The sequence below is a fragment of the Equus caballus genome, chromosome 22, assembly GCF_041296265.1.
Source record: "Equus caballus isolate H_3958 breed thoroughbred chromosome 22, TB-T2T, whole genome shotgun sequence".
Classification (NCBI taxonomy): domain Eukaryota; kingdom Metazoa; phylum Chordata; class Mammalia; order Perissodactyla; family Equidae; genus Equus; species Equus caballus.
This window is the reverse complement of record NC_091705.1, coordinates 23950771-23965211: the sequence shown is the minus strand read 5'-3', so window position 1 is coordinate 23965211 and position 14441 is coordinate 23950771. Positions and strand designations below refer to the sequence as shown.

Below are 14441 nucleotides of genomic sequence, written 5' to 3'. Positions count from 1 at the left end.
AAAGCTTGATAAACAGCATATTATTTCTCAATATTTCCATTTTAGCCCTCTTCACCTTTGTATTTTTCCCAAAGGGCTTTCAATATCCCAATCTCCTTTGGTAACATGTGCCAGAATCCTGGAGCTGGACTGCCTGGGTTCAGATCCCATCTCCACCACTCACTGGCTCCACCACATGGACAAGTTTCTTTTTTTCCTTAAACATTTTTTTTTATTGTGGTAAAATATGCATCACATAAAATTTACCATCTTAACCACTTTTAAGTGTACAATTCAGTGGTATCAAGTACATTCACAATATTGTGCAACCATCACCTCCATCCATCTCCAGAACCTTTTCATCATCCTAAGCTGAAACTCTGTGCCATGAAACACTAACTCCCCATTAATACTTCTCCCCAGCCCCTGGTAGAACCTCTGTTCTACTTTGTGTTTCTATGAATTTGCCTATTCTAGATACCTCTTATCAATGGAATTATACAATATTTGTCCTTTTGTGTCTGGCTTATTCCACTTAGCATAACGTTTTCAGGTTTCATCTATGTTGTAGCGTATATCAGAATTTCATTCCTTTTTACGGAATTTGGGTTGTTTCCACTTTTTGGCTATTGTGAATAATGCTGCTATGAACAAGGATGTGCAAACATCTGTTCAAGTCCCTGCTTTCAGCTCTTTTGGGTCTATACCCAGAAGTGGAATTGCTGAATCATACGGTAACTCTATGTTTAACTTTTTGAGGAACTACCATACCATTTTGCACAGTGGCTACACCATTTTACATTTCCACCAGCAACGTACAAGGTTTCCAATTTCTTCACATCCTCAGCAGCACTTGTTATTTTCTGTGGTTGTGTTTGTTTTTAATAATAGCCATCCTCATGGGTGTGAAAATGTGCAAGTTTCCTAACCTCTCTAGACCTCAACTTCCTCATGTGTAGGGCACAGATCATAAAATACCTCACCTCAGGATGGTTATGCGGACAGAATTAGTTAATGCATACCAAAAGCTCAGAGGGGCAGGCTCCGTGGCTGAGTGCCTAGGTTCGTTCACTTTGCTTTGGCGGCCTGGGGTTTTGCCGGTTCGGACCCTGGGCGCAGATGTGGCACCATCATCAGGCCACACTGAGGGGGCATCCCACACAGCACAACCAGTGGCACTCACAACTAGAATAGACAACAAGGTACTGGGGGGCTTTGGGAAGAAGAAGAAGGAAAGAAAAAAAAAATGAAGGTTGGCAACAGATATTAGCTCAGGTGCCAATCTTTAAAAAAAAAAAAAAAAAAGGCTTAGAATAGTGCCTGTCACACTGTAGGTGCTATAGATATGTTTGCTATTATTATTTTGAGATCGGTAGGACAAGGCTTCTTATCTCTGGAATGATGGAGACATTAATATAAAGAGATGTTAAGGAACTTGGGACAAGGTAACCCAACGAATCCAAAGGGGGCTAAGGCTTGACTCAAATCCACTGAGTCACATACATGCCCCTGCTGTACAACCAAACAGACAAATAAAACCAAACCCAAACCAGAGGGCTCTTACAGTAGCATCAGGGTGTGTAGTTCCGGACATCTGTGAAAGTGCTTCTCCAAGGAAAATAGGAAGGTGGGGCTGGGCCTAGAGGAAGCAAACCTGATCCTTAGGTCTCCAAGGAGAAGGGTAGGATGTACCGATCTGTGTCCTTCTTACACTGGTTTCAGTTGTCTGTTGCTACACAGCGCAAGACCCCAAAACTTGGTGGCTCAAGACAACAATGATTTATTATTTCTCTTGATTCTGTGGGTTAGCAATCTTGGCAATTCTGATGGTCTCACCTGGGGTCTCTCATGTACTCTCATCTGATGGCTCAACTGTGGCTGTTGAGTCCGAGGTGGCCTCATATGTCTGCGTGGTTGGTGCTGGCTATCAGCAGGGCCTCTCTCTCCACATGGCCTTTCATCCCCAAGGAGGGTAGCCTAAACTTCTTCACAATGTAGTCTCGGGTCCATGAGGGTGAGAGTAAAACCTACAAGGCCTCCTAAATGCTGAGCTTCGTAACTCCCATAGCATCTATATATACCACATTCTATTGGTCAAAATAAGTCGCAAGCAGTCCAGAGTCAAAGTGGGAGGGGACCACATAAGGGCATGAATTCAAGGAAGCAAGATTCGTTGGGGTCATTTGGTAACAATCCCCTGTGCCATCCTTGCCAGGCCAGCCTACTCTCTCTCACCTGGGCCTCTGTGGAGCCCTCTGCCTCGTCTTCCTGCTCCACCCTTGTCACCTCTAATCTCTGTTCTCCATTTAGCAGCCTAAGTAGTCTTTTGAAAACAAGAATCAGCCCCTGTTTCTCCCAAGTTGAAAACTTTCGAACGCTACCCCTTGCAAGTAACACAAAATCCAAGTCCTCACCATGGCCTTCAAGGCCCTGCGTGCTCTGGCCTCCTCTCCCACCATTCTCCCCCTCCCTCACCAGCTCCAGCCACACAGACCTCCCTGGACCCTGCTGAGCTCACCTCCACCTCAGGCCTCTGTACTTGCCGTTCCTCTGTCTGGAATACTCTTCTCTCAACATTGGGTGTGGGTAGCTCGTTCTCATATTCAGTTCTCTGCTCAACTGTCACCTCCTTGGAGAGGTGTTCCCTGGCCACGCATATATAGAGAGAGATAATTTGGTTATTTGCTATCATCTGTCTCCTATGAAGGCCTGGGCTAGGTCTGTGTTATTCCCAACTGTGTCCCTATTAAGTTGTGCTCAAAAAATATTTGTTGAATGCTTGAATTATAATTAATCTCAAGCCTCACTCTATCTTGTTGGGAATAGATCCAGCTGTAACTTGACAAGATGGAAGCTTACTTTCCTCTGTCTTGGTCTGTTCCCCCAGAGGCCGACTCTGAGACAAGGATTCAAGCAAAAGTAGTTTACTTCAGAGGTGAAGGGACATCAGAAGGCAATGGTGTGCAGGAGCCGGCTTGTCCTGCTTACAAGACCAGTAGTTAAATTTTCAGGAACTTTGTGAGCCGATTGTTGACCATAGGCATTATTGAAAATTAAATTATATAAACTTAAAATTTAAATAAATGATATCAAAAACTGAAGTATTCAATATTCAAAATTCATCGTTTCCTAATCATTTTACTATTATCCGTGTGCTTGAGGTTATTTATGTCTATTTTATGTGTATGATAGAAATACTGTTAAATGAGGGCCGGCCCAGTGGCACAGCGTTAAGTTCACAAGTTCCGCTTTGGTGGCCCTGGGTTCACCGGTTCAGATCCCAGGTGCGGACATGTCACCACTTGGCAAGCCATGATGTGGTAGGCATCCCACGTATAAAGTTGAGGAAGATGGGCACAGATGTTAGCTCAGGGCCAGTCTTCCTCAGCAAAAATAGGAGGATTGGCAGCAATTAGCTTAGGGCTAATCTTCCTCAAAAAAAAAAGAAAGAAAGAAATACTGTTAAATGGTGCGCTACTGCTCCTCTCTTCCCAGCTCTGTGTTCAGTGGCATTGGGTGGGTAGCTGAACCAACTTATCCATTAACCTAGTTGGCAGCACAGTGCACAAGGCCCACTGTACTTTTAGGGACCACAAAAATGTTTAAAAGAAATTAATTTCTTTTAAAATCAGAAGGCAAAAATGGGCTTTGAGGTTAAAGGAAAAGTTTTCATATAGGATGTTAATATATTCATCTTTATATCAAAGCAGTTGACTATAATTTATATTTACAAATAAAATACATTTATATTTCTATTTATAAATATTTAATATATATTTTACGGAGGGAAAGTTCTAAAAACACAAAAGTGCCTAAGGCTCATGAAAGTCACAATGCAGTTCTGGTTGGTGGCTTGAAATTGGCCATGGTGGGAATAGTTACATCACAAAAATCAGCAAATGCTACAAACCAGGGCTCGAAGTTCTGCTTTGTTAGCAAAATTTTTCTGTAAAGGGCCAGATAATAAAGATTTTAGGCTTTGCAGACCATGTGATTGTGTCACAATTACTCAACTCTGCCTTGTACAAAAGCCGCTACAGATGGTAAATAACAGGCATGGCTGGGTTCCAGTAAAATGTAGTTTGTCAAACCCTGGGCTAGACTTGAAGGGATGGAGAAAATGTTAATAATGCAGACTAAACTTTGAGTGTGTTCTGTCTATAGCTGTTACACTGTGATTAGCACAAAATTGTGGTAGTATTTGAAACCCACCTTATTCAGCAAAGGAGTTGCTCATATCATTGACTAATGAGTGAAGTTCTGATATGTCTTCATTATTTCATTTTCATCTGATCCATGAATATAAGTGAAACCATCAACCCACACTCACATTGGAGCTATACTTGGAGAGGGGATGTTGTCAAGCAAGTTGCCACTCTGAGTAACTGAAACTTAATGCTGTGGGGAAACAGTGCAAAACACATACCTTAGAGTTGCCACCCAAGAGGCAAAGAAGCTGGGGTATTTATACACGCACTCCCAAAAGTCATTAATTGAGGGCTGATCCCAGAGAGTGTTAATTCCTTACCACTTTTAGCCCTCTGGGAACACTGGCAGCTGAGGGTTTTCGCAGTTTTAGAAAAAGAGCCCACAGGCACAGTGATGCAGATCATGGCAGCTGAAAGTCCAGCCCTCTTTAAGGGGTACTGACAGTACACGCCTGAGGTAAAATTCTGGAGCACTGTCCTAGCTGATATGGTGGCTGTGGCTAAAATATCTTCAGCTTTGCCATCCTAGAGTTAATTAATTTTCCTCAGGGTCCATAATGGCAGCTGGAGCTCCAGCCTTCACATGCCCATTCTAGGCAGCAAGATAGAGGAAGAGATGAAAAATAAAGGGCAAAGAGCCCACATCAGTTGTGTTTTAAGAAAGGATCCTGGAAGGTGCTACACCACACTTCCACTTCCAACCCACTGGTCAGGACTTAACCACATGGCCACACTTTGCTGAAAGAGGGAGTGAGAAGTGTAAACTTCAGTCTGGGTTGTCATGTGCCCCTGATAAAAATCCTGTTTCTCTAGAAGAAGGGAGAACACGGATACGGGGACAACCAGCAGTCATTGCCAACCCCCAAAAGGGAAGGGATGCAAGTAGAATGCAAATTGATATATCCTTATGTCAGATTATGCTGTGATGAAGATAGACATATGAAAAAATTGAAGGCCCAGACCAGGGAATAAGGAAGCGGTCTTATTCCAAATCACACGGGAAAAAATGAAACAAGTGCTTTCCCTATATTTAAGCTCGAAGCCACAGCTAGAGGATAGATTGAAGCAAGTTATTAACATCTTAGAACAGAGCATTGTAAACATTGTAAACAACCTTTCGTTTGCCACCTCCCAGGGGAGGAGTGCATGCAGTTCTCCCATAGAATTGGTGGCACACAATTTATCCCTATGTTTTTGTTTGTTTGTTTTTTTAATAGACTTTTTTTTTTACTTTATTTTGTGTGTGTGTGAGGAAGATTGGCCCTGAGCTAACATCTGTTGTCAATCTTCCTCTTTGCTTGAGGACGATTGTCGCTGAGCTAACAGCTATGCCAGTCTTCCTCTATTTTATGTGGGATGCTGCCACAGTGTGGCTTGACGGGTGGTGCTAGGTCTGCACCGGGGATCCAAACCTGCAGACCCTGGGCCACCGAAGCAGAGCATACAAACTTAACCACTATGCCACTGGGCCGGCACTAGACTTTATTTTTTTTAGAGCAGTTTTAGGTTTACAGAAAAATGAATGGAAAGTACAAAGTTCCCATATGCCCTCTAAGCCAGCCCTCCATTTCCCCTGTTACTAACATCTTGCCTTAATGTGGTACATATGTTACGAGTGATGAGCCAATATTGATACATTATTAACCTAAGTCCATAGTTTACATTAGGGTTCACTGTGCTATAAATTCTTAATTTTGACAGATATATAATGACATTTATCTACCATTAAGAGTATCATACAAAACAATTTCACTGCCCTAAGAATGCCGTGTTCCACCTGTTCATCTCTCCCTCCCTCCCCACCAAACCCCCGGGAACCACTGATTTTTTTACTCTCTATAGTTTTGCCTCTTCCAGAGTGTCAGATACTTGGAAGCATATAGTATGTAGCCTTTTCAGACTGACTCCTTTCCCTTAGCCATATGCAGTTAAGGTTTTTCATGTCTTGATGGCTCATTTCTTTTCATCACTGAACAATATTCCGCTATATGGATGTACACCATTTGTTTACCCATTTCCCCGTTGAAGGACATCTTGGTCACGTCCAAGTTTTGACAATTATAAATAAAGCCTCTACAAACATTACTGTGTAGGCTTTTCTGTAGACACAAGTTTACAACTCATTTGGGTAAATATCAAGGAACACAATTGCTGGATCAGATGGTAAGAGTATGTTTAGTTTTGTAAGAAACTGTCTTCCAAAGTGGCTCCACCATTTTGCATCCCCCCAGCAATGAATGAGCGTTCCTGTTGCTCCACATGCCTGCCAGCATTTGATGTCGTTCATGTTCTGGATTTTGGCCATTCTAATAGGTGTGTAGTGGTATCTCACTGTTGTCTTAATTTGCCTTTCCCCCCATGACATATCACGTGAAGCATCTTCTCATATACGTATTTGCTATCTGCATATCTTCTTTTGTGAGGTGTCTGTTCAGGTCTTTTGCCCCTTTTTTAATTGAGTTGTTTCTTATTGTTGAGCTTTAAGAGTTCTTTGTATATCTTCAGATATCAGTCCTTTATCAGATATGTGTTTTGCAAATATTTTCTCCCAGACTGGAGCTTGTCTTTTTGTTTTCTTAACAGTGTCTCTTTTTTTTGTCAGATAAGAACTTTTAATTTTAATGAAGTCCAGTTTACCAATTTTTTCTTTCGTGGATTGTGCTCTTGGTGTTGTGTCTATCCCCATGTTTGTATCTGTCTTTCCTGTGACCAGAGGTATAAATCACAGTGCAGGGCAGTGTAAAGTGAAAGAGCAGGACAGCAGGAATTGACCTCTTGATCTTGTCCATCTAGCAATAGGCCCCAATCCTTGAGATCCAGTCTCAGTCAGTCATTTCTATAATAAAGCTATGTAACAAAACAACCCTAGAACTCAAAGACTTACAATATTAAGCATTTACTTCTCTCTCACATGTCCATGGGTCAGCTGGGTTCAGTTGATCAAGGCTGGGCTCAGCTGGGTTTAACTTCAAGCTGCAGGTTGGGTCCAGATCTGCTCCACAGTCACTCACCTTCCTTGGACCATGTTCTTTTCAGGGCAAAAGGCTGGAGGGCAAACCCAGCCCCACAAGCACATTTCAAGCTTCCACTTACATCACATCTGCTAACATCCCATTGGCTAAAGCAAATCTCACGCATGACCAAGCTCAACATCAACGGGGCAGGAAAGTACTCCTCCTATGGATTACTGAACAGCAGTCCAATGTCCCACAAATCATGAGGGCAAATTCCTATCACAGAACCCTGGGCTCTGCTTTCAGACACCCAAAGACACATCTTAAACCAGACAGCAGGAAAGAAATTCAATTATCAACTAGATAAGTGGAAACACTGCCGGCCTTATTTTCCATTCTTCTTGTACCCAGTTCCTAAGCCCACACTCTGTGCTATCTCAGGGGTATAGAATCAACTGAGTATAGGGTTCCATGGGACCTGGCGAGTGCTGTGATGTAAATCCTTCAGGGAATACAATGATAGAGAAAGGTGTCATTGGCTCCCCATCCCACTGTCCACATCTTGTCATCATTCCCCCTACATCAAAAGCTAACTGCCAGGGACTTTCAACTGAGGCAGCATGCAGAAAGGGCCACTGCCTCCTTGTCTTCTCTGTGTCCTTCCCAGGTCTACCTTCCCTTCACTGAGAGCTTCCCACGAAGGGTACCAGATACCTCTCAGCAGCCACATCTCCAGACCACAGGATTCCTGCAATGGGGGATATCATCTTAACAACCACAATGGCTGCTTGGCCATGGGAAGTGCCCCCAGCCCTGGTGGGGATCCAGACTAATCAGCACACATAGAAATGTGGCTTAGCAGGAGGCTCAGGGTCTCAGATCACGAAAAATCATTCCTGTCATCCTGGCAGACCCAGCTCCTTGGAGACAAAAACTCATGCAGCATCGCAGCGTCAGTGTGATAGGCAGAATAATGTGCCGCTTGAAAAAAGAGGTCCACGTCCCTATCCCCAGAACCTGTGAAGACGTTACCTTCCATGGCACAAGGGACTTCACAGATGTGATTAAGGATCTTGTGATGGAAGATTAGTCTGTATTATGCAGGTGGATCCAGTGTACTTACAGGGGTCCTTCTCAGAGAAAGAAGCGTGCAGGAGACTCAGAGTCAGAGAAGGAGACGTGATGACTGAAGCAGAGTTTGGAGGGTTGAGCAGAAGGAAACCACTAGTCAAGGAATGTGGAAGTCTCTAGAAGCTGGAAAAGGCAAGGAAACGATTGTCCCCTAGAACCTCCAGAAGGAGTGCAGCCCTGCGCCCGTTTTGGACTTCTGACCTCTGGAACCGTAAGATGATAAATTTGTGCTGTTTTAAGCCACTGAGTTTGCAGTAACTTATTACAATGGCAATAGGAAATTAACCCAGCCAGCAACTATTCTGGGGGCAGTTAGAAAAGTTCAAGCATTGAACCCTACTTCCCTTCACTCTACTGGTCCCTGGGAGGAGGGGTCCCCCATTCTGACTTGTCATCCTGGCAAAAAGGCAAATACACAGTCAGGAACTGGAAGGACAAGAAAACCTGGCCTGTCAGTAAAGCCTTTAGCATTCATACCCTTTATTTAAATATTTATTTCATTATTTTTAAAGTTTCCCATCCAAACCACAGCTGTGAGTGGAATCCAACTCTCCCAGGCCATAGAAATGTCAACTTGGGGGTCTCCTGAGAATGGCAGATTGTGGATTGCTAGAGTCAAAAAGAGATTGTCCAGTCCAACCCACCCCCTTGACAGATGAGGAACTGTGGCTGGAGCGAGAGTGGGTGTCTGGGAGTGGGAAGGGTGAGTGGGCCCCGGGGCAGACGGTGCTGGAGCCGCCCCACTGGCCTCGCCTCGGTGCCTGGTCCTGCCCTGGTCCCACCCATCACGGCTGCTGTTGGTACTGGCTCTCGGTGGCGGTGTAGAAGTCCTCCAGCACACTCTGGATGTACTCGAAGGTGGGCCGCTCCTCGGGGCTGTTCTTCCAGCAGCGGGTCATGATGTTGTAAAGCTCCTCGGGGCAGTGCTCTGGTCGAGGCATCCTGTATCCGTGCTCCAGGGCTCGGATCACCTCGGGGTTCGACATCCCTGAGAAGGTGCAATGGAATTGAAAAGGGAGGGATTTGGGATGGGAATCCAGGGGTGGCAGACACTGTGGCCTCCCTGACAGCCATCACTCCCCACCTCCCCATGGACGCTGAGCCCCTCCCACTGTGAAAGCCAAGTATCCCTTCCCCAGCCTCCCATGCATCCAGGGCAGGGGCATGACACCCAGTTTTGGCCAATGGGAGCCAAGGGGGATCTCCTGGGAGACTGCCAGGAAAGGTTTTCCTCCCTGATGAAAAAGGGCTTTAGAGGACACACCCTTCCCTCTTCCTTTGGACACTGGGAGGCAATGTGATCCTTGGAGCTGTGGCAGCCATCTGACCACATGAGGAAGACAATCATGGAGAAACTAACCCAGAGCCATGGGAGCTGTTGAGTGACTGAAACAACCAGTCACCAATGCCAGACTCCTTATTATGGGGAATAATAACTTGCCTATTGGTTTAGCCACTCTTAGTCTGTTATTTTGTTACTTGCAACCTAATGCATCCTAATGGATACAGGGTTCCATAACCCATTGCCTGGTTTTTACTGGTGTACCCTCAAGACAAGACAGCCATGTGGCCAGACTTGATGTCACCCTATGAGTGGGACCATGTCCCTGTTCAATTAAAGTTTATGTTAGTTATCCTTAGGAACAACCATTTAAATGTTGCTGATTCTCTAAGTTTCTATTACCAGTTTTGAACTTGAAACTCACATATCCAAGTGCTTCCTCAAACATCTTTCCTTGGATGTCTACAAGTCACGTCAAGTTGAACAGAGCTACAACACAACTCTTGAATTGGCCCTAGGCCATCACCCACCCAATTGCTCAATTAAAGCCAAGAGAATCATCCTTGATTCTCTCTCCCTCACCTTCCACCTCAGCAAGTCACATCCTTTCTTCTTTTGAAACGTAGTACCGAACCATCAACTTATTTCTGTCACCGTCACCACTTCTGCCTGCACCGCTGCTGCAGCTGCCACCATGTCCCCAGCCCCCAACCCACTGTCCATGCTGAACCAAAGCATCCCTTAAAGATGGAAATCAGATGGTGCCATGTCCTTGCCCAACACCCTCCAATGGCTTCCGTACACTTAGACCAACATCCATTCCCTCTTCACCATGACCATGGGCCCTGCCTGATCTGGCCCCTGCCAAGCTCATCGTCTACCGCCTGCTCATTCCCTGTCTCCAGCTACCTGGCTTCCTTGCTCCTCTTCAGGCACACCTCAGGCCCTAAGAGCCAGCAGTTCCTTCTTCCTGGAATTCTTTCCCTAGATCCTCACTTGGGTGTCTTTTAGCTCAAACATGACCTGCTCCAAAAGGTGCTCCCCATCAACAGGAGCCACACGCCACTCCCTCTCACATGTCCTCACGAGCAGGAGCTCCCTACTGCAGAGACCTCGTCTCTCACTGTACCCTCAGTGCCTAACACATGATAGGAGTTCGATAAATCCTGATGAATGAACCAAGTGTCTACATCTTTAATTTCTACTCTTCACAACCACCTCTGCAAGGTAGACTTCATTATCTATGTTCTTTACAGGTGACGAACTGGGGTAGGAGAAATGAAGGAAATTTCTCAAAGTGCAATCACTGATGGGGGCAGGATTCAAATTCAGGACTGTTTATATAAAAAGTCAGGGACTCTTCATATCCACCTTGCTGTTCTCCCCTGTTCTCATCTGGCTACAGATGCCCCAGGAGACATCCCAACCAAGAAGGAACAGAGAATAAAATTATTTACTGGGGGGGCTGGCCTGGTGGCGCAGCAGTTAAGCGTGGACGTTCTGCTTCGGCGGCCCAGGGTTCACCGGTTCAGATCCTGGGTGCAGACATGGCACTGTTTGGCAAGCCATGCTGTGGTAGGCGTCCCATGTATAAAGTAGAGGAAGATGGGCACAGATGGTAGCTCAGGGCCAGTCTTCCTCAGCAAAAAGAGGAGGATTGGCAGCAGTTGTCTCAGGGCTAATCTTCCTCAAAAAAAAATTATTTACTTGGTCCCAGCAATCTATGTTGAGTATATCTTTGCATACCCATGTGGTCTACTCAGTGTAAGGTACAGCCCATAAGCACGGGGATAAATTCATCCATTCAACAAATAGTTACTAAGTATCCACATGTGCCAAGCACAGAAGTAGGTGGTGTGATGCATTGGTGAGGAATACAGACATGTTTTCTGGCCTCATGTAGCTCAGAGTCTGAGTCTGATGGGGAAATACTAAAAAAGTATACAGTTATCAATTGTGATGCAAGCTATGAATGAACCAGCAGGCATTACGAATGAGAAGGATGGGGGCCATGTAAGGTGCTTTAGATGACTGGATGGCGGGGTATAGCATGAGACGAAGCTGGAGAAGAAGGCAGGAGCTGGATCATGCAGGATCTGCAGGCCGTAATTAGGAGTTTGGGATTTTGTCCTAATTATGTTGGAGACCATTAAAGAGTTAGAGGTGGAGAAGGGACAAGATCTGATTCACAATTTTAGAAAAATCCCTCAGGCCCGCAAGTGGAGAATGGCTGTAGGAGAGAGGGGAGGAAGCAGGGCGATGGACCAGGAGCCACTGCACCATCGATGTGAGAGGTGATGTTGGCCTGGATGTGGGGGGAGGCTGTGGAGTTAGAAGTGGGCAGATTTGGAATATGTTCTGGAGTTAAACGGCCAGAACCTTGTGACTGCTTGGATGTGGTAAGGGGTGAGAGAAGAAGGGCCAAGTAAGCCCCCAGAGTTCAGGTTTAAGAGACCGGGTGGGTGGTGGTGCTTTTACCTGGGATGAGGCAGGCGAGGGGAGGCTGAGGGTGAGGATGAAGAACTCAGTCTGAATGGACGACATGATGAGGGGAGACAGCCGGGCTGGGCCCTGGAAGCAGCCCCAAGCTGACACCCCCTTCCCTACCTGGGTAAGGGATCCGGCCATAGGTGACAATCTCCATCAGCAGGACACCAAAGGACCAGACATCCGACTTGATGGTGAAGGAGCCAAAGTTGATGGCCTCAGGAGCTGTCCACTTGATGGGGAACTTGGCCCCTGTGGGATTGGACACAGCGGAGTCAGGGGGGCTCTGGGGAGCAGTCAGGGCTGGGTCTCTGCTGGGAAGAGGGAACAGGACAGGGGTGCAGCTGCGATTTCCCTCAACCTGGCTTCTGCGGAAGAAAAGAATGTCCATCCTGAGGACAGACGGCTAAAGTGGGGAGGAGAAGGCAGAGGGTCTGGCGTGTGGCAGGGAGCTTACTCTCTGGGGCCACCTCATTGATTCAGCTGATACTCCAGTAAACTACAGCTCCTGAAGAGGGGATACCTAGAGGCCAGAGTCTTTGGGGACAGCAGGACTTCAGGGCGCCTAGAGTCCAGGCCACAGCTGATGTCTCAGGCCCCTCACCCCTGGCCTTGGGGGAAGGGAAGATTTTGGCCTCTGCGGTTTCCAGTGACTGAGTGTCTCCCCGCCCTCCGCCTGGTCTGGGATGGGCTTTGGCTCATGATTTCTCGCTCAACATCGTTGCGGTTGGCAGCGCGGTCTGTAGGGTACCTGTCCTTCGGACTTTGGGGAGACCTGCTCCGTGACTGACTACATAATCAAGTTCAGAAAATGCTCTATGTGGATTTTCTCTCCATCCCTTCCTTCCTTGGGTGCAAAACAGTTTTCTTTATTCCTGCTTACCTTCTCCTGGTTTAGAAATTATCCATTCTACTCTTATTCTTTTAGTTGCCTTTTATTCTTTTAGGTTGCCCTTAGTTTAGATAATTTTTTTACTGCATCGTAACAAACATGAAATAAAGTGGCAAATCTTTCATACACAACTTGATGCATCTTTATATATGTATATACCATTGTAATCACCACCCAGATGAAGATATACAACACTTTCTGCCCCTCAGAAGGCTCCCTTCTGTCCATCCCCTGAAACCCCGCCCCCCCACCCCCGCCGCTGTCGATACCTCCCATGCCAGGGAACCACTATCCTGACCTCTAGCACCGTAGATTAGTTTTGCCAATTTTTTTTTTAACAGTTTCGTTGAGATATATTCACAGACTATACAATTCACCCACTTAAATTTTTTCAATAGTTTTTAGTGTGTTCACAAAATTGTGAGTTTTGGAATATATTCATCACATCCCCCCAAAAAACCTACAGCAGTTACTCTGTATTTATTTCCAACTCTCCACTCCTGCCTAGGCAGCCATTAATCCACTTTCTGTCTTGATAGATTTGCCAGTTCTGGATATTTCATGTAAATAGAATCACACGATATGTGGTATTGGTGTCTGGCTTCTTTCACTTAACATGTTTTCAAAGTGTATCCATGTTTAGCATCTATCAGTACTTTATTCCTTCTCATGGCCGAATAATATTCCATTGTGTGGATAGACCACATTTTGTTTATCTGTTTATCAGTTGATGGACATTTGGGTTGCTTCCACTTTTTGGCTGTTGTGAATAACGTTGCTATAAACATTCACAAGCAAGTTTGCCTGTTTCTGAATTTTATATAAATAGGACCATCCAGCATCTGCTTTTTTTTGTCTGATTCCTTTTATTTTGATGTTATGCCTGTAAGAGCCACCCATTTTGTTGCATGTAGCATTGGTTTATAATATCTCATTGCTGCATAATATCATATTGTATGAATATAGCACAATTGATATATCCATTCTACTATTTATGGACATTTAGATTCTTCCCAATTTTTGTCTACTATGCATAAAATTGCTCTTACCCTTAATTTCAACATGTACTTGCCTAACTGAATCTAAAATTGATCAGAGTCAGGGGGTGAGGCTGCAGACCAGGACACCCTATCCGGAAAGACTTCATCAAGCTTAATAACGCACAGCTAATACTGGGACCAACCTTTGCATTTCACCCATCGCTTTCACTGCTCTCAACACTCAGCACGCACAACCCACGCAAGTGGGCCCCAGGGGGCCCTCGGCAGCATCCCCTACCTTCCCGAGCAGTGTACTCGTTGTCCTCGATGACCCGCGCCAGGCCGAAGTCGGCTATCTTGCAAACCAGGGACGCGGAGACCAAGATGTTAGCGGCTCGCAGGTCTCGGTGAATATAGTTCCTCTGCTCGATGAAGGCCATGCCTTCTGCAATCTCCACCCAAAACAGAGACACCCTCACCCTCAGAGGTGGCCCAGCCCAAGGCGGCTCCCCCCAAAAGCAGAAGATG

The 14441-nt window shown here is 45.6% G+C and overlaps 1 protein-coding gene across 1 annotated transcript in view; it reads right to left on the bottom strand.

Annotated features, from left to right (window-relative positions):
• Positions 1 to 8735: 8735 nt before the first annotated feature.
• HCK (HCK proto-oncogene, Src family tyrosine kinase) overlaps positions 8736 to 14441 on the bottom strand; it is a 40400-nt gene continuing 34694 nt past the window's right edge. Inside the window, exons 11-13 of the mRNA XM_001916263.6 lie at positions 14212 to 14365; positions 12162 to 12293; positions 8736 to 9260 (exon numbers count right to left, since the gene is read on the bottom strand). Coding sequence (XP_001916298.3) covers positions 9058 to 9260; positions 12162 to 12293; positions 14212 to 14365 — 489 coding nt within the window. The 3' untranslated portion in view covers positions 8736 to 9057. The remainder of the gene's footprint in view (positions 9261 to 12161; positions 12294 to 14211; positions 14366 to 14441) is intronic.